Here is an 18,710-nt window from a genome sequence, read left to right on the forward strand (position 1 = left end):
CTTCCTGGGAGGAGCCCACGGCAGCCTGCGCCCGCCCTTGCCCATGAACAAGGAAGAGCTTGTGGGGCTCCTAAAAGGTTCCAAATATAAGCACGGGCTGACGAGGGCGCCTGGTGTGTGCGCCCCGGTCGGTCTGTCACGTCACGTGCACCACGGCTTGTGGGCTGCACGCGGGGGGCGATGCGGACAGGCTGGCAGGGAGAGGAGGCAAGTGGCGAGCCTGTTTGCATTCCACATGCTCAGGGGGGGCGGCTGAGGGGGCACGGGGGGCGGGGGGTGGGTGAGCATGGGAGCCTGCCCAGCACTGCCCAGGGAGTGGCCATGTGCCTGCTCCTCGTCACTTCCCCACGCCCAAATGGGCATCTCTCCTCCAGGTGCCCAATTCCCATCACACGTGGACATGACCTCACCTCCTGGGCAAAGGTAGGCAGCGGCAGGCTTGCTGGCCTCGCGTCCATTCCCCCAAGGCCCAAGCTCAGCTCGCTTTTGCCCAACCAGGTGACCGTGCCTGCCGGCTAAGAGTTGGCGAGACCTAGCTGCCAGACCCATTACCTGTTCTCCTCTGGGTCGGACCCACACTCCACCTTGCTTGGCTTCTGTTCCATTCACTTTAATTCCATCCAGGATGCCCTCCAGCACGCCAAGAGACTGGGTGGGCACAACGGCCCCCCCCCGGCACACCCACAGACTGCCCACCCCCTGCCACCCAGGCCTAGGGCACAGCACCCATGGTGCGCGCCTCAGCACGTGGCCTCTCACACCATGCCCTGCGCCCCAGGGGGGTGGGCGGTGAGACAGGCCAGGGAGTGGCAGGTGGTAGTGTTGGGGGGGAGGGGAGCTGGGTCCGTCGGGGAGTCCTGGGCTGGGGGAGTAGCTTCGGAGTCCTGTCCTGGCGAGGTCCCTGCAGAGAGAGGAGAGAGGCAGGGATGAGGTGGCACCGCGGTGGAAAGCAGGCTTTTGGTGGCATCATGTTGGGGCTCTTTGAGCTCACAACAAGATGGCGGTGGGCATGGAGGGCAGGCACGCGGGGGGGGGGGGGGAAGGGAGACAGAAGCAGGAGAACCCCTCCGACGGACCAGTTTTAGCCGGCAAAACTGGAGATCCATGTCCTAAGCCCCAGACACGGAAAGGGTTGGAGGGAAAGAATGAGGTCATCCATGTACCATGTCTCAGTCCTCGCATTCAATCAAGTATCTGGCCCCTAACAATGTCTAGTAAATGCTCTTGTTACCACGCATCTAGCCAAGTTTTCATAAAATTCACCATACTACAGGGCGTGAGGGGGCAAGGGATGAGCGGTGTTCAGCCGGGGCGCGGGGGGGGACGAGGGAAGGAAGGATGGGGTGTGGGAAGGGGGGCGGGAATGGAGAGAGACACTGAAGGCTGTGGTGGGGGGCGCTGACCTCCCCTGCTGCTGGCCAACTTGTGACTCCAACCCGGCCCCCCAAGAACCCCAGAGCTGCCCAGAGGAGCTGCCAAATCACACTGCCCAGACTGAGGCCCAGACACCCCCGTAGCTGAGCCGCCCCCCTCGGGGATGGCAAGGGGAAAGGACAGGAAACGAACACGCGTCAACGTCACAGACGAGGAAACTGAGTCTCAGAAGTCACCGAGCTGGTGAGCAGGTGGCTCCGGGTTAACACCTCGACGCCTGGCTTCGATGCCCGTCTTGTCCCCATCCCCGGGGGCCGGGGCCGGGCCAGTCCGGGCCCACCGTCCCCTCCACGGCGCCTCTGACCGCAGGCTCCCGACCCGAGGCCCGGGTCTGCGCACACGGGCAGGCGTGGGCATGCTCGAGGGGGACAAAGGGTGCAGCTCCCAGCACACAACCAACCTCCCTCCGGCACAGACCTCGCCCCGGGCCCTCCGCCCCACCCTGGCTGATAAGGAGCCAGAGGAGGAGGGGAGCAGAGATAAGCCAGCCCACTGGGCAGGGCGGGGGGCAGGGCCCCTGCCCCCAGGTGAGCCCTCGGTGTGGGGAGCGTGGCAGGAGGACGGAAGGGTGGCCCCTCTGCCTCGGATCTCCCCCCCTCCCCGACTCCCCGACCGGGACTGGGCACTGGGGGCTGGACAGGAGACGGGGGACGGGTGGGGGGGTGGGGTTGGGAGCGGGGAGCCTGAGCCCAGAGAGCCTTCAAGAAAGTAGGTCAAGTTTTTCTTGGCTTGTGGAGAAATTCCTGTTATAAATTTATAATGGCGTAGCCAGCCCTGAGGGGTGGAGGTGGGGGGAGCGGCAGGAGTGGGTGGGGATGCCCAGGGCCTGGGCGCTGGGGCCTGCTGCTCTCGGCCTGGGCAGGGAGGGTGAGGGGCCGGGGCAGGGGTGGGGTGGGGCTGGACAATAGGGGGCTATTTTCTGCCGCCCGTTTCCACGTCTGTCTGTGTCCAACAAGGCTTCCTTGGGTCTGTCTGTCTGCATCTGAATGTCTCTCTCTCTCTCCGGGTGTCTCCCCATCTCCCCCCCGGGCTGTGCCTCGGTGCTTGGCACACCCTGGCTGCAGTGCTGCCCCCGCCTGTCTCCTGCCCACCTGGCACCCTGCCACCACTTGTTTACAGAGGCTGGAAAAATCCACTCGCCAGCAGGAGGCCCGCGTGCCCCTGGGGAGGGGAGGAGGCGGGCGCAGGAGTGGGCCTGCGGAGAGGGGGGCAGCCCCGGGGAGCAGGCCCCGGGGGCAGGCGGAGAAGAGGGCCCGGTGTGTGCGGGTGGGTGTGCGCAGCCGCGGGCCAGGCCTGGCGGGGAACACCGGCCGCGCCGGCAGCCACATGCCCCGGGCGGGCCGAGGCTCTGGGGGACCCCTCCTCCCTCACCCCTGCCGCTGCCAGTTGCTACAGGGCACACCTGGGGCAGTGCCAGCCTAAGCCTCCATGTTTGTTTTCCCTTCCCCCTCCCCGGCCCAGCCTCCGCTCCACATGTGTCTGGGCACTGCCAAGGGCTCGCACTGCCCGCAGCGGGAGGGAACCGCCCTCCGGGCCTCAGCTCCGTGCTGCGCCCAAGGGTGCCCCAGTGCCCGGGTGCCCACTGCACCCCTGGCAGCGGGGAAAGACACTGTCCTCACGGCTGCAGGCACCTTGGCCTCTAGCGAGGATCTGGGGGTTCCTTGTCATGCCTCCAGGGACACACCTGGGTCTCTGGGGTGACACCGCGAGTCAAGGGCCCAGCATTCAGAGAGGCTCATGCCAGGCCCGTGCCACGCGAGCCTGAGCTAGCTGTGGGCAGAGAAGGGTCAGGGGGGAAGGGGGATGGGGCAGGGGTACCCGCCCTGGGGGGCAGCCCTGCTCCCTTCCTCCTGAAGTCCTGTTTTCTTTTTCCCTTTTTCTTTTTCTAACCTGGAGTCCTGCCTCATCCCCCCAGCTCCTCCCTGGCACCCGGGCTCGGTCCCAGGAGGCGGAGGGGGTGGAGCGGTGGGGGTCTGAGTCCTGGCTGGACAGCCGGACAGCAAGGCCCACCTGCCGGCCGGCCTGGCCAGCCCCCCCCCCCGTCAGATAAGCACTGCCTGCCGGTGCGGTGTGGGCACGGTGCCCACGGAGGGGGAAGCGTTTCATTAAGGCTAAGTGCCTCTGCCAGGGGGGGACCCAGCGCCCGGGGCGGCGTCCGCAGGCGCCATGCCAGGCTCCGCTCCCAGACTGCGGGCCCAGGCCTCCCCCAGCGGCCTCCGTGCACAGGACTGCCCCGTGTCTGCCCTGGGAGCTGGCCCCACCTGCCGGGGGCCCCTAAACTTTGTCCCGAATGCCCTGGAGGAAGCCGAGCCCTCCTCCCTGCCAGCCACAGAGGGGGAGGCACACTCACAGGGAGGGGCCCAGGGGAGGGGAGGAGGAGGAGGAAGGCTGGGGTGACAGCGATGATGGGGGCGAGGGGGCGAAGGACGAGGGGACGAGGGGACGCAGGAACAAAGAGCGAGCGGAGCAGGGACGGGGCAGAGGGGGACGCGTAGCAAGTGCAGGGGAAGGAAGAAAGGCGGTGGTGAGAGGGGGTGGGGGATGGGGAGGGAGGGAGGGGGGAGAGGGGCGAGGTAGAGAGGAGGACAGAGAGGGGGAGGGGAGACAAGTGGAGGGGGAGACAAAGGAAGAAAGGTAACAAAGAAAGATGGGGGGGGGGCGTTGATGCATGCCCTGCCTAAGCCCCACCCCACGGGGGCTGGGGGAGGGGGAGTGGAAATGGTTTCCACGGCGACAGCTGGTTCTTGGTGGCCTGGCATGTGGGCTATTAATAGTGCCGTGGGCAGGTTCGCACCTCCCGCTCCCCTTCCCCTCTGCCTGCTGCTAGGGTTGGGGGGACACACTACTCCCCCCCCAACGATCTGGCGTGGATGGGCTGACCCCACAGCATCCACTGCAGCAAGCGGGGTGATGCTAGGGGCCCAGGTGGCTACCAAACCCAAACATACACACAGGCATGCACAGGCACACACAGGCATCCGTGTGCAGACACCGCCGCCCCTGCCTGCGTGGGCTCCGTGGGCGGCCACGGGCACCTGCAGTCCGGGGGGGGGGGTCCGGCGAAGGGGGAGGCTGCGGCAGCAACACAACTGCCCCCCCAGGAGGGGTAGATGCCCCTGGGGCGGGGCCTCGTTTTCCTTCCCCAGGTCCCCCTGTTCTGCTCTCAGGTATGCACCGAGCAGGCGGCCCCACCCAGCGCCCTGCTATCCCTGTGCCAGGGAGAGGAGGGAAGGCGGGAGGAAGGTACTGCTTGGCAGGTGTGAGATGGCAGAGGAGTGCAGAGACACAGGCACCGGCTTGGCAAGCGGGAGAGAGGGCCGGAGGGAGGGAGGGAGGGAGGGAGGGAAGGAGGGAGGGAGGGAGGGGAGCCCAGGAGGCAGCACAGCTAGGTGGGCCCCACTGGGCACCCATGAGATGGGGTTCTGGAGCCTAAAGGCAGTGGCCCTGAAGTCCGATCTCCCAGCCACTGTGGGACCCCGGAGGCCAGAGAATGGGAACCGGGGGTGGAGGGGACCGGGCCAACAAAGAATCCTGTCCCCCTAAAGAATGGGACAGGAAGCTCCCCCCTGCGGGTCAGAGACAGAAGGACATAAACAGCAGCCCTGGCTGGGCCAGATGCCCAGTATTCACATCAAAGACCGCTCCCCCCAGCAGGGCCTCACCCACCTGCCGCTCCACCCTCCTCCCCTCGCCCACCGGCTCCAGCCAGGCAGCAAGGTGGGTGCCCAGGTCTAGAGGTCAGCCCCACCCCCAGGCCCAGCCCTGGCCTGCCGATCCCTGGAACTTTGTGTCCCCTGACCCAGTTCCCCTTGGGAACGGATGTGGGAAATGCAAGTCACCCAGAAAGCAGAGCTAGGAGCACCCCCAGCTGGGCAGGGCACCTCCCCCCCGCGGCCAGGCCAGGGGTAATTGGAGCTGGGCGCTGGGGCAGCTGAAGGCTGGAGGCATGAGTGTCACGGGGCCAAGGCACTCCCTGGCACCGCGGGCACAGGCTCGGGGTCCTCCCTTCCCCGCTCCCCTCTTCCACGGAGAGAGGAAGAGGCTGGGAAGGGAATTGCCACCCAGCCCCGGGGCGCCCGCCCGCTGCCCGCCCGGGAGGGAAGGAAATGGTGGAAGGGAAAGGCAGGGATGTTCTTCTCCCAGGCCCCCCAGGGAGGTGGAAGCTGGCCCCTCCGAGGGCGGGCGGGAGGGAGAGACCGAGGGAGGGGAAAGAGGGAGGAAGGGAAAGGGAGGGAGAGAGAGGAAGAGGGAGGGAGGGAGGGAGAGAGGGGATAGAGGAGGGGGGAGAGGGAGAGGGAGAGGGGACAGAGGAGAGGGGAGGGCGAGAGGGTGAGGGAGGGAAGAAATGGGGAGAGAGATTAAAAAGTGTGTGCGTGTGCATGTGTGCATGTGTGTGTGTGTGTGTCCCGCCCGGCACGCAGGCTGTGCATGCAGTTGGGGCTCAGGCACACACACGGACACGTGCAGACACACACTCGCCCCGCATGCGCAGAGCCGTTCCCCAGCTATTCGGAGCCCTCCCCGCCCCACACATGCACAAAACACGCACACATGGGCGCGCGCACAACACACCCACTCACGGATGTGCACAGAAACGCCACCAGCCACCGAAATCTCGGCCCGTTTCCCTTTCCCCGCCCACGCGGGGGGGGGGGGGGAAGAGAAAATGAAACAGGCAGCTGAGGCTCCGGAGCCCAGCTCCTCTCTTCCTCGCAGGAGGAAGAGGAGGAGGAAGAGGGGTGTGGGGGGGGCTCGGCCCGGCCATGCTGCAGTTGGCCGCTGCTGGAGGGTGTGGCTGTGCCCTCCCCCCTCATCCTGAACTGCAGTCCGGGGTCCACGGATCGAATGCTACCCCCCACCCACCCCAAGGCGCGGGAGCAATGGCAGCATTTTCTGGGCACCAGTGAGCTCCATTTTGCTACCCTGGTCTGCCCAGACACCGTCTGACCCCTCCCTCCGGACCACCTCACACAAGGTAAACAAAAGTCAGTTCCTCTTTGGCAGCCCTGCCTGGGCCTGCCAAGGAGGGCTGTGCCGTAGGCCCAACCGTAAGCCCTCCGCCACACACCGCCCAGAGGCCTCCATGAGCCGCCGAGAACTGCCTGGGGTTCCAGCGGCCTGGACATCCCCACCCGGAGCGGGCCGGGTCCTGGGCGGACAGGGGCGTCCACAGGTGTCACTCACCCGCCGGGAGGCACCGGGCAGGGCGCGCAGGTGTCACCCACGGTGCACTGTCACCCTCCCTCAGCGTGCGGGAGGCATCCTGGTCTCCAGGTGACGAAAACCCAGCCCCAATTCGGCGACTGGTGGATGGCAGACGCCCAGCTGCCAAGTCCCAGCCAGTTCTCTCTCTGCTGTGGTCCCGCTCGCCTCCCCTACCCGCATCCAAACAGCCCCCCAAGCACCTCTGCAGCCAGGAGAGCTAGAGTTGAGATGCTCCCCCCCCCCCCCGCCCCCATGGCCCACCAGGGGGCATCCCCCCCCCACACAGTCTTGCTGCACCTTGGAAGGGAAGAGCTGAATAAAAGGAATTTGGAGGAGAGAGGAGTCTTATCGCCGGCTTCCCAGAGGGAAAAGGCAACCCAGGACAGGGCCTCAAGGCACCATGGGCCTCAAGGCACCATGCCTACCGCGCTGATCCTTCTCAGCGCCGCTGCCATCCACACAAATGCCCCGTCCATGCAGGGGTGGGAACCTGGGGTCTGTCAGCAAGGCTGGGTCCTGGTTGCTCAGCCAATGGTAGGTATCTGGGTCGCTGGGTCCCCAGGAGAGAGAAAGGGGGCTATCCTCTATAAGGAAGGAGGGTTACTGAAGGCGAGGAGCCTGCTCTCCTTGTTATTCTCCCTCCTGGTCCCCCCCTCCATTCCCAGGGTTCAGACTTGCCCCAACAGAGATGCAGTGGTGCCCAAACATTCATGCATGTGCCCCTGACTGGGGAGGAGTGGCCCAGGCTGAGATGCCAAGGGCTCCTTTTAAGCAGCAGCTATAAGAACTCCAGCCCGGGGCCCACAGCTGTAAGGCGAGGTTCAGAGAAGCTCGAGGCTGCAGAAGCTTGCAGAGGAGAGAATGGTGGTGACACAAAGACTGAGGGGTCTGGAGATGAGGGACCCACGATGCCCCCGGACCCCACCCTCTCTCATTCCCGCTCCTGTGATGTCTGGGAGCTTCTCCAAGAAATCCAGGGGACCCCCGGCCCCAGGGCCGCCCCACTGTAACAGCTAACACACACAGTGCTTGAGGTGCACCAGGCACTTTGCAGAGCATTTTCCTATATTCTAAACCCTCTGCTCCTCAAAAAGCTGAGTGAAGCAGGTATATCATCTCCCAGTTACAGCTCATGCCAGGGGTGGGTTGAATCACTTGCCCAAGGTTATGCAACCAGCAAGTGGCATAGCTGGGATTCAAACCCAGGCCTCCCAGCTCCCAACAAGTCTGTGCTCTTAACCATTCTAGCATATGTTTCAGCTGCTGGAGGAATGCTACCTTGGTCCCTGTGACCCAGCCTCCGTTGTCCCTTCTGTGGCAACCCATGGCTTCTCTACGGTGGGATCACTACCAGTGCTGCCTCACCCGAACAGGCCAAAGCTAGAGGGGAGAGAAGCAGACGTGCCTGGTGACCCCCGTTCAGATGCACCCTCTGGAAAAGTTGCCCATTCTGCAGCCCTGGGCTGGAGCCTGCGCCTCCCTCAGCCCTGCACACAGCCTGGGCAGCTGTGCCCTCAGAAACACGCTCTGAGGCTGGGCAACGGGGGCACAGCTGTTGGGCATCTCTGAGGTGGGCCTCAGCTGCCAGGGGTGTGGAGAAAGGCCACTGGAGGTCCTGCCAACTCTTGCCACTGCCCATGGGGGCGAGTCTCTTCCAGTGGGTGAGTGAGGTGAGGGGCTCCTCACTGGCCTGGCTGGAGCCAGCCTGCTTGGCGTGCATCCCCGGGGCCCCCACCGATCTGGTGTGCCCTGGCTGAGCCTGGCAGCCTGGGAGGTCAGCACGGGCAGTAGGTAACCCCCTTCCCTACCCCCTGTTCTGTCTGTGTGGGCATATTCCCTGTTCCCGCCTCCAAAGCTTGCTGGCCTGCAGCTGCAGCATTGAGGAAGTGCAGGATGTCCTGAGCAGCGGCGGAGCCCCATGAACACCGCCCCCCCCAACCTCTCCATGACCCCAGAGGCAGGGCAGGCAGGGACTGAGGGGCGGGGTTCGAGTATTAACAACCGGAAAACTATGAAGACCATCCATGCCAGTTCCCAGCTCTGAGAAAGGAGGTTGTGGCAAAAAAAAAACAGACAAGAGCAGGGGTAGACGGGAGTAGTGACAGGGTGAGAGTTACAGTCTGGCAGACACACAGGCAGAGGGAATCAGACACAGCGAGACAGAGCCACGGAGAGATGGCGTTGGAGAGAAATTCCAAGTCAAAAATACACATCACTCACCCAGACACTCACCAGCATCCAGCCCGAGGAAGGCTTCCAAGTTTGGACAGGAGGGCAGAGGTGGAAAAGGGGGCCAGACTCGGCCGAGAGGCAGGAACGTGGCTGGGGGAGAGCGAGCTGCCCCGGGAAAGGCGCAGACAAAAGATCCCGGCGGGGGCAGCTGGGTCCCCCCACCATTTGCTTTTGGGGTGGGGAGGAGGATCTAGAAGCTCCTTCCCCCAGCAGCCAGGACAACCCCCGCTGCTGGAAGTCCCTGGACACTGCTCCAGGCCCATGACTGCTCTCTGGAGCCCCCCGTCCCTACCCTCTTTGCTCTAGTTTCTCTGCCCCTCAAAAAAAATAAAAATAAAAAAAATAAAATAATAAAATATAAAATAAAATATAAGATAAAAAATAAAAATAAAAAAATATATATATATATATTTTTAAAGCTAAACCTTGAGGAAGAAAATGGGAGGAAGCTTAAAGGAAAGAGTCCATGACTATGTGTGCATCTGGGGACAGCCTGCCCTGCACAGTCCCAGGGTCTTTGCTGCTGGGGTTGTGTAGGCACGACCATTGGTGTGGACCTGGGCCTCGGGGAATGCCTTCTGCACCTGAGTCCCCGGGACTTGTGTGCACAGGAGTGCACCTGTGACTGGAGTTCCCACAGTCAATCAATTAACGAGTATTTACAGAGCACTTCCTGCGGTAGGCTGGGGGGGGATCCCCAGTGCCCGGTGCAGTTCTGCCAGGTCTCACGCTCATTATCTAGCGCCTGCCGTGGGATGGCGGGCGACAGAGACCTAGGACGCTATCACCGGGGCATGCCTCGCACCATTCTGCAGAGAAGCCCCTTCCCGCAAAAACACATTTCCTTTTCTCGGGAGCAGGGGCTTTGTCGCAGACAGAACCTCAGAGAGCCACAGCAGGAGTCCAAGAAAATACTTGTTGCTACACTGTGTATACATGTGTTGATGTGTAACCACGTTTGCTTTGACTGAGTGACAGCGGCTGCCACGGCAGGCGATAACGCCTGTGTGACTGGGCTCACGCGAGCACGGGTGTGCCCGTGAGTGACAGGGTCTTTTGTAACGTGTGGTTGCGTGCAATGGCCCCGTGTTCCTGCATGCGTGCCACAGAGACTTTTTTTTTTATGTGGGTGACGGAGACGCCTCCTTGCCCCTGTGGGTGACAGCCTCTCCGGGTGACCCTGTGCGTGGTCTCCCGTGGGTGTGTCCCACCCTCCGAGCTCCCGGTGCGGTGCAGCCTGCCTTTTCCCTTCTCCCCAGTGGGTGTGTCCAGCGGCTCCTGTCCTTGAGTCTGCCTGGGTGTCCCTGGGCGTGCATGTGGCTGTCTGTGCGGGCATATCTCAGCGTCTGCATGTCACATGTGCTCCCACCTCGTCTTGGACAGCAGCCCTGTTCATTCCTTCCCCCCTCGCAGGGCCAGAGCCATCATGGCGAGGTGGGTTCCCACCCCACCGGCTGTCCCTGCAGGGACCTCCACCCGGGAAATGGTGGCTCCCTCCGCTGCCCGCCAGCCACAGGCCTTTCTCTCACGCCGGACAAGGGAGGCCCCAGGCAGAGAAGGGGCACCAGAGGAGACACGTTGCAAGGGGAGGGGATAAAAAAAAAGGGGGGGGGCACGCACAACACAGGTCCGTTCCTCCCTCTTTTCTCCAACAACGCGGGCTTGCAATTCCCCTGATCATCTCGGGACCCTCCAATACACACTCCCCCACCCCCAGCCACGTTTGTGTGTGTGTGTGTGTGTGTGTGTGTGTGTGTGTGTGTTTTGCAATCAGGACTGTTGCACCGGAGAGAGCCACGCTCCATTGGGGAGGCGGGTGAAGTTGGGGTGGGGGGAGGAGGACGACTTCCCTCTCCCGGGGGCCCTGCAAGCTCACCAGCCCACCCCACGATGACTGGCCTCCGCGACGGAGGCAGCTTTGGAAAGGCCACTCGGCCTCGGAGGCCGGGGTGGGGGCCGCGGGGGGGCAGGCTCCGGCGGGCGCACCGTAAACAAACCGCGGGCGGCGGGCGGCGGGCGGGCGGGGGCGCTGGGCGGGCGGCCGGCGGCGGGGCAGGGCCCGGGAATGCGCAGCAGACGGGGCCGGACCGAGGCCAGGCGGGCCCTCGAGGGGGAGGCCCGGACGCCATCTCCGCTGGCAAACCCCGGGGCCCACCGACCTCCCCGCAGCACCTCCCTCCCCAAGGGCGTCCGTTGCAAGCTCCCGGGGCTGTGACAGGGTCCCCGGGGCGCCGGGGGCAGGCTGAGGCCGGCGGCGGGGCCCCTCCCCGGGCGCCCCCCCAGATCGCCGGGGAGCTGGCCACCGAGCCCCGCGGCTTTGCATAATCAATCGCGAGGGATTTGCATATTAATGCCCCCTCGCTCCCTCCCTCCCCCTTACCTCGGCGTGGCGCGCGGGCCGGGCTGGGCAGCGGCGCGGGGTCTCAGCGCCCCGTGCGGGGGGCGTCCATCGGGGGCCGGTGGGGCCCGGGCCGCCCGCCTCTGCGCCCGGGTGTGAGCGAGTGAGCGCGGGGGGGCGGGGGGCGAGAGTGGCGGCCCCGGCTCCTCCGGCAGAGGCGGCGGCCGCGCTGGCTCCTCCCCGCCCCGCCCCGCGCCGGCTGGGGCTCCGCTCGCTCCGGGCCCGGCTCGCGGCTGCTCCCTGCAGGCCGCCCGCCGCCCGCCGCCCGCCGCCCGCGCCCCCCGCCGCCCGCCGCGCCCGGCCCGGCCCGCCGCCCCCGTCCCGCCCCGCCCCGCGGGCCTCCCGGCCCCACGCCGCCGCGCCAGGGGTGCGAGGGGACACAGTCCGGGAAGATGTCCTTTCAAAGACCAGCCTGTGCCCGCGGGAAGAAGGGAGGGTCCGGGGGTGCACGGTGCGGACGGGGAAGGCAGGCGGTATGGACGAGCCTGCCTGCCCCTTCCAGGAAGGGAGAGCGATGAGATGCCAACCCCGGGGCGGTTAGGGTTTGCTGCTGAGTTCGGGTCCCCGGCCCGGAACTCGGTGTGACCTTGAGCAATCACCCCGCTCTCAGCCAGCGGGGGGTGGGGGGGGGGGGGTGTGTGTGTGTGTGTGTGTGTGTGTGTGAGAGAGAGAGAGAGAGAGAGAGAGAGAGAGAGAGAGAGAGAGAGAGAGAGAGAGAGAGAGAGAGAGAGAGAGAGAGAGAGAGAGAGAGAGAGAGAGAGAGAGAGAGAGAGAGAGAGAGAGAGAGAGGAGAGAGAGAGAGAGAGAGAGAGAGAGAGAGAGAGAGAGAGAGAGAGAGCTTCCTCCACCCGAAAAGGCGAGCGTTGCGCAGGTGAACCCTGAGGTCCATTTGGCTTCCATCATCCCGTTTGTAATCCTCCTGGAGGTTTATTGGCTTCCCCTCTCATTTCTAAGACCCATCGCCTCCCCTTCCCATGCCGCCCTCTTCCAGTGCAGGCTTTCTGCTCACTGTCACCAGCCACTTCCTCAGCCCCCTGCCCCGTACCTGAGCTGGGGAGGGGGGGCAGGACTTGCCCTAGCCCCTGCCCCCTCAGCTGCACAGAGGTGGCCGTTCCTCCCGCCTGTGCCCACACCAAAATCCAGATGGTACAGGGGCCAGCCTGAGGAGGAGGGGGGCAGGCTGCATGGACATGGATTCTCTTCCCCGCAGGAGAGGGCTCCGCCAGGGAGCCCCGCCACCCATGCACACACACACACACACACACACACACACACACACACACACACACCTGCGTTCCTGGACATGAAACCAGCCCGGTGACGCCGGAGCCCCTTTCATCTCGGGATCTCCCAGCGCCCGGCAGAGCTCTAATTACCCGGGCACCCCCCCTGGCCCCGCCGGTTCCCCTGCTGTCATTAGCCGCGTTTACCAGCGGGGGCCACAGCCTTCCCACGGCTCTCAGGGCGGGGCCCTGCCTCCCAGGTCTGCTCTCGGAGGGGTGTGTGCGTGCTGCGGAGGTCTGCTCCACTAATCACTCGGTGTAGGCTGAAAAAAAAATCACTAAGTGTGGGGTTCTGGCCGACAGCCTATCTGTGTCGGGCTGCCCTGGCTCATCTTAGTCTCAGCCGCCTGCATCTTCCCTCTGGTGCAGCCCCTCCGCTGACAGGGGACAGCGGGGTTTGCAAAGCCTGGGAGAGAGAAAGGGGCCTCTCTTGGGACCACCCTGGAGTCGTGAGGCATGAGAAGGGCGCCCCGGGATGCATCCCACGGGTTGCAGAGTGGGGAGGTGGTGATGAGGGTCTGCAGGGGGGGAGGGGGGAGCAGCCTGCAGTGTGCGGTAGTGGCAGCTGCAGTGGGGGGCCGAGGCTGCAGCAGCATGCAGTAAGTGAACCTGTGGGCTTGGCCTGGGCGCACAGTGGGCATGCAACAGCTGCAGGGTGGAGCAGGAGGCTGCGCTGTCCAGTCAGAGCAGTGTGCATGCAGAGCAGACAGCGAGGTGCACGGAGGGTGGCTGCTGGGCCTCTAGGCCTCCTCCTCCATCATCAGGTTTGGCTGAAACCCTTCGGAGCAAGGCTGTGGTGTGCAGGGTGCAGGGTGCACGCTCTACCCTGTTTGGAAATAAGTATTTGGGATAGGGCTGCCCAAGGAGTTGGGAGAGAGTCCCAAAGTATAGGGTAGAGTTATGGAATGAGCTACATTTATGCTCTCATCGACCAGGCAGAACCAGGAGGCCGTGGAGAGGTCCAGCAGAGATTTGGATGAGGGGATGGGGGGATGACAGAATCAAGAGGGGAAAGATAAAAGAAAATGGCTCTGGCCCTAACTGGTTTGGCTCAGTGGATAGAGCCTCGGCCCAAGGACTGAAGGGTCCCAGGTTCGATTCCAGTCAAGGGCATGTACCTTGGTTGCGGGCACATCCCCCGGGGGAAGTATGCAAGAGGCACCTGATAGATGTTTCTCTCTCATCGATGTTTCTAACTCTCTCTCTCCCTTCCTCTCTGAAAGAAAAAAAAAAAAAAAGCTGTGGTTTTGTCTCCCCTCCATTCTGGCTTCCCTCACCACTCTCTATGACAACAGGCCTTAAAGATATTGAGCGAGATAGACTCTCAGAAATTCTAGACCCAGAGCCATCAAGAATGAAGTGAAGAAGGAAAAAAAAAGTTAAAAACATGAACAATAAAATGGCAATAAATATATATCCACCAACAATTGAATCTAAAAGTCAAATGAACAAGAAATCTAATGAACAAATTGAACTGGTGGATGAAATAGAATCAGAGGCATGGAAACATGGCACAGACAGAGAAATCTCAGAGGGAAGTGGTTGGGGGTGGGAGGAGATTAACCAAAGACCCATGTGTGGATGGATCAGTAGGGTAGTGAAGAGCTGTCTAGGGCAGGGTAAGAACCGGGTAGAGGGGAGACATGGGAGGGGGAAAAGAGGGCCATCTGTAATACTCTCCACAATAAAGATTTAAAGAAGAAAAGAAAAAGGTGCTTCCTGACCCCCCCCCCCCCCTCTCAGGGGCAGAGGGGGCCCCCTTGAACTCAAAGACAAGAGTTCACCATTTTGGGGAGAGATCAACCAAAGGCCTTGTATGCATGCATATAAGCCTAAGCCGTGGACACAGACACCAGGGGTGGGGGTGGGGGTGAGGGCGAGGGCATGAGTGGGGGGATGGGGAGTTATGGGGGAATAAGGACACATATGTAACATCTTAATCAATAAAGAAATATTTTTTAATTATTTTTTATTTTTTAAAATATATTTTATTGATTTTGTACAGAGAGGGAGGGAGACAGAGAGTTAGAAACATCGATGAGAGAGAGTCATCGATCAGCTGCCTCTTGCACCCCCCCCCCCCACTGGGGATATGCCCGCAACCAAGGTACATGCCCTTGATCGGAATCGAACCCGGGACCCCTCAGTCCCCAAGCCGACGCTCTATCCATTGAGCCACACCGGTTTCGGCAATAAAGAAATTTTTAAAAAGAAGAGTTCACCATTCCCATCTTCTCCTTTCCCTTGGCTCCCACCGTGGGCTGCTGACAGACCTGGGCAAGGGCAGAGTGAAGGGCACGCTGCCTCCGGAGCAGATGCCAGGACCCAGCCGGGGTGTGGGCTCGGAGCCCCTGCCTCTGTGTGGTCCACCCCACTCACCCTGCCCACCCCCAACTCTTCCAGCCCTTCTCACAGCTGGCTCATCCCCAGCTCCTGCTTTCTCTTTGCCATGGAAACCCCCACCTGCCTGTGTCTTCCCTCCCCCACTTCCACTTCAGGACCGAGTCTAGAGGGGAGAGAAGGAGGGTGGGGCCTGGGTGAGGAAGGATAGAGACCCTCCAAAGGGACATGCCTGGCGGTCCCTTTGCTCTTAGATGTTGGTTGCCATGGAGGCGGCAGGAACAGCCTGTTCTCTGGGCTCCTGTGGCAGCAGCTCTACCAGGCCCCTCCCCCTTTTCTTTCTTTCTTCCCGCCCTCTCAGACGGTTGCTAGGAAGCACCCCAAGATTTCTTGAGGGTGCCACCCCTAGAAACCAGGGATCCAGATATCTTTCTGAAGAGCTTCCCCTGGAAGCCTTGAAGCCAAGACCCCACAGAGCACCCTCCAGCCCAGCTCAGAGGAGCCTCGGGCCGTTTTGGGGAACAGGGAGGAGCTCCGTGTCTCGGGCCTCGGCAGCTCCCCTGTCCGTCCCCCCCCCCCCCCCAATCATGACCTCCTGGGCTCTGGGCGAGGGCAGCAAGCGGTGAGGTGTCCAGCAGAGACCCCTGACTCTGCAGACACAGCCCAATTTTGGGAGAATTCTGCGAAAACCACCAGCTAAAAGAACCTAAAACCCAGGTATTTCTTTCCCCTTAGGGCTCTTTCCACCAAGAAACGATGGAAATAGAGGAAAGGCAGAGGGACCGTTTATGGGAGTTGGAGACCATGCAGCAGAGATGAGAGAGAGAGGAAGAAAAGATATAGAGATAGCTAGATGGAGAGAGAGATATATGAGAAACATAGGTTGATTGCCTCCCATACTCACCCCGACCAATGATTGAACCCGTGACCTGGGTATGTGCCCTGACTGGGAATCAAACTCACCACCTTTTGGTGCAGGGGATAATGCGTCAACCAACTGAGCCACCCACACCAGCCAAGACAACACTTTCTTTCTTTTCTTTCTTTTTTTTTTTAAGCATGTAATATGTAGCAGGTATTCGATCCCCTGTTCCCAGCTCCTGGCTTCACTCCCATACAGAACCCCCTCACCCTGCCTTTGCCAGGAGGAAAGAGAAGAGGAGGGAGGGGGAGGGGGCGGTCTCCTTTACCATAGAGTTTGGGTCTTACCATAGAGCAGCCCTCCCCTTTCAGTTAAAGGCTGGTGTGGAGGCCAAGAGTATCGAGTGGCACTTACAGAGTGCCCAGAGGGAAGGCCTTCTTCGGGGTGTGAGAGAGGAAACCGCTCAGAGGATGGTTCAAATTCTGCCTTTTACTGTTCTGGTTGGTCTCTCTCTGGACCTCTGGTGAGGTCAATGGGAAGATGCAGAAGTGTGTGGGGATCCAGAAGCTGTCCTGAGGTGGGCCCACCATATAAACCCCTCTGTCCTCCCCTCCCCTGATAGATAAAAAGCAGGCAGTTTGATGGGGGACTGGTGAGCACAGGAAACGGGTTTGGAGCCAGCTGTGTGTGAGTATGTGGGAACGGCTCCCTCTCTTTCCCCACCCACCAGATGCCACTGCACTCTCCACAGTGGGGGGACCCAAGCAAGCTTCCAAAAGGAAATATTCCATTAGGGGAGGGGAATGATTCAGTTTCCCTCTGTGCCTTATATCCTCACTGAGTATTTCAGTGTTCCTGGGCCTAGACTCTCACCCATTTTCCTTCTACTTCTTTTTAACCTCGATAAGAAATGTCTGTCCCATTGGGTACCCAAAACCCTGTTCCTCACAACCACTCACCTCACTCCAAGCCCTCGTCCTGGCCTGGCTCATTTCTGCCCCTGCTCCAGGGATACCTGCCACTCTGCCTGGCTGGCTGCCACCTGCCCCTCTTCTCTCCTGCCCCCCCCTTCCCCGGCCAGCCCAGCCAACCTGAGGAGGAGGCTGGGGCTTTGGGCTAAGAGAGCAGAGGTGGGCGCTCAGGCCCCAGCAGTGCTGAGGGAGAAGAGACACAGCAGACGAAAGTGGAGCAAGAAGAGTTTTTGAGAAGGACTGCGTGGGGGGAGGCTTTCCTTGTACGCTCAAAGGCGATGTCAGCATCTCTTCTTTCACATGTTGGAGGGTTAGCATGGAGTCCTGTCCTTATAGTCAGAAGGCAAGAGAGCGTGTGGGTCCTCGGAAGCTGCGGTGATGTGGGGGGGAGAAGTGATGTATGGGAAGGCTATTTCTGATATTCACAGACTAGCAGACAGGACAAAGTAGAGAAGCTGAAGAGCGCCCTTGCCCAGAACTAAAGGAGTCCTTAGGTTCCCGTGGGAGTCCAGTCCTTGGGGAACCCTGCCATGTCCAGAGAAAGGGCTGCTGCTGAGAGCTGGGGGGTCAGGGAAGGCAGCCGGCCGGACTGCAAAGGCGACCTCGCGATTGTGAAGTGGGAAGGAGCACCCCACTCCCTCCACCCGGATCTGCCAGGCTGCCCGCCAGAGGGAGGTGGTTGGAGCTTAGAACATTACTATCCTCAGGCCCAAACACTCCCCACTTCCAGGTGGACCGGATCCAGCACCCACTAGTCCAATCAGGAGCAGTCACAAAGCTGACAGCTTCTTTCCCAGAGGGGCCGTTTGGCTATGAGGGAGGGGACAGGAGCTGCGGGAGCCAGGCCTGGCTCCAGGAGGAGTTCCTTGGCTGTAGTAACGGGAAAGGAACAAGAGGAAGGCAGCAGGCACAGGTAGCGTGAGGGCCTGGGAGGGGTTCCAGGTAAGTGAGAGAGCAAAGACAAACAGGGTTTGAGGCCATCTCAAGCGTGTATGTATGGCCGCGGGGGAGTCTGGAGGTCAAGTGTGAGGAGTCTGGGTTCTCCCTCCTCCCTGCTTTGGAAGCTTTGGCTACGCATATTTGGCAGTTGTTCCCCAATGATGTCACTTGGGCAGGCATAGAAGGAAGCAGAATGGAGGGTGTGTGTGTGGGTGCGTCGGGAGGTAGAAAGGCCAGAAGGATCCCTAGCCAGTTTGGCTCAGCAGATAGAGCATCAGCCTGCGGACTGAAGGGCCCCAGATTTGATTCTTGTCAAGGGCACATGCCTAGGGTATGGGCTCGATTCTCAGTGTGGGGCGCGCAGGAGGCAGCCCATCAATGATTCTCTCTCATCATTGATGTTTCTATTTCTCCCTTCTCCCTTCCTCTCTGAAATCAATAAAAATATATTTAAAAAATAAAAAGATGATATTCTTATAAAGAAAAAAAACAAACAAAAAAACAAAGAAGTAGGAAAGGAAGGCCATAAGCAGCAATGACCTTAGAGGGATGTGATCTGGCCCTCCTCCAGCTGCATTCTCCCCTGCAGAACAGGAGTCCTTGTCTCCCTGTTTAGACTACGCTCCAGATTCCCAGGATCCTGTTCTTTCTTGTTTTAAGGCCCACACGTTTTAGCCTGAGTGCTGCTCCCCCAGGTTCACTTTCCTGAGAACTGATTTGCCGCTGAAAGGATGGTCAAAGAATGGCTGTTGGGAAATATGCATGGAGCTTGGACTCATGGACTAGGGCACATGTGTCAAACACAAGGCCCGCGGGCCAAATCCGTCCCGCCAGGCCTTGCAACGTGGCCCGCACCGCGCTGTCATCACTGCACTCCGCTGCGTTTCCATCACAATGACAGTTTATGACTGTTCAGTAAACCATTCGGCCCGCGATTTAGGCTGGATTTTAGATTTTGGCCCCTTCTCTGATTGAGTTCGACACCCCTAGACTAGGGTGTCAAGCTCCTCAGGCACTGAGATGGAGAGCTGAAAATAGGAGTGGGG

The 18,710-nt window shown here is 61.3% G+C and overlaps 2 protein-coding genes across 6 annotated transcripts in view; one reads left to right on the plus strand and one right to left on the minus strand.

The window, feature by feature from the left end:
• Positions 1-11,433, minus strand: part of THRA (thyroid hormone receptor alpha) — a 25,144-nt gene extending 13,711 nt beyond the window's left edge. Inside the window, exons 1-2 of one of the 5 annotated variants that reach the window (XM_045570801.1) lie at positions 11,252-11,433; positions 553-901 (exon numbers count right to left, since the gene is read on the minus strand). In XM_045570801.1, coding sequence (XP_045426757.1) covers positions 553-605 — 53 coding nt within the window. In that variant the 5' untranslated portion in view covers positions 606-901; positions 11,252-11,433. The remainder of the gene's footprint in view (positions 1-552; positions 902-11,251) is intronic. The other 4 variants (XM_036407848.2, XM_036407846.2, XM_036407847.2 and 1 more) reach the window with 4 other exon arrangements.
• MED24 (mediator complex subunit 24) overlaps positions 10,926-18,710 on the plus strand; it is a 31,805-nt gene continuing 24,020 nt past the window's right edge. The window contains exon 1 of the mRNA XM_045570800.1: positions 10,926-11,059. The gene's annotated coding sequence lies outside the window, so the exon portion shown is untranslated. The remainder of the gene's footprint in view (positions 11,060-18,710) is intronic.

The sequence above is a fragment of the Pipistrellus kuhlii genome, unplaced genomic scaffold, assembly GCF_014108245.1.
Source record: "Pipistrellus kuhlii isolate mPipKuh1 unplaced genomic scaffold, mPipKuh1.p scaffold_m20_p_37, whole genome shotgun sequence".
NCBI classification, from domain to species: Eukaryota; Metazoa; Chordata; class Mammalia; order Chiroptera; family Vespertilionidae; genus Pipistrellus; species Pipistrellus kuhlii.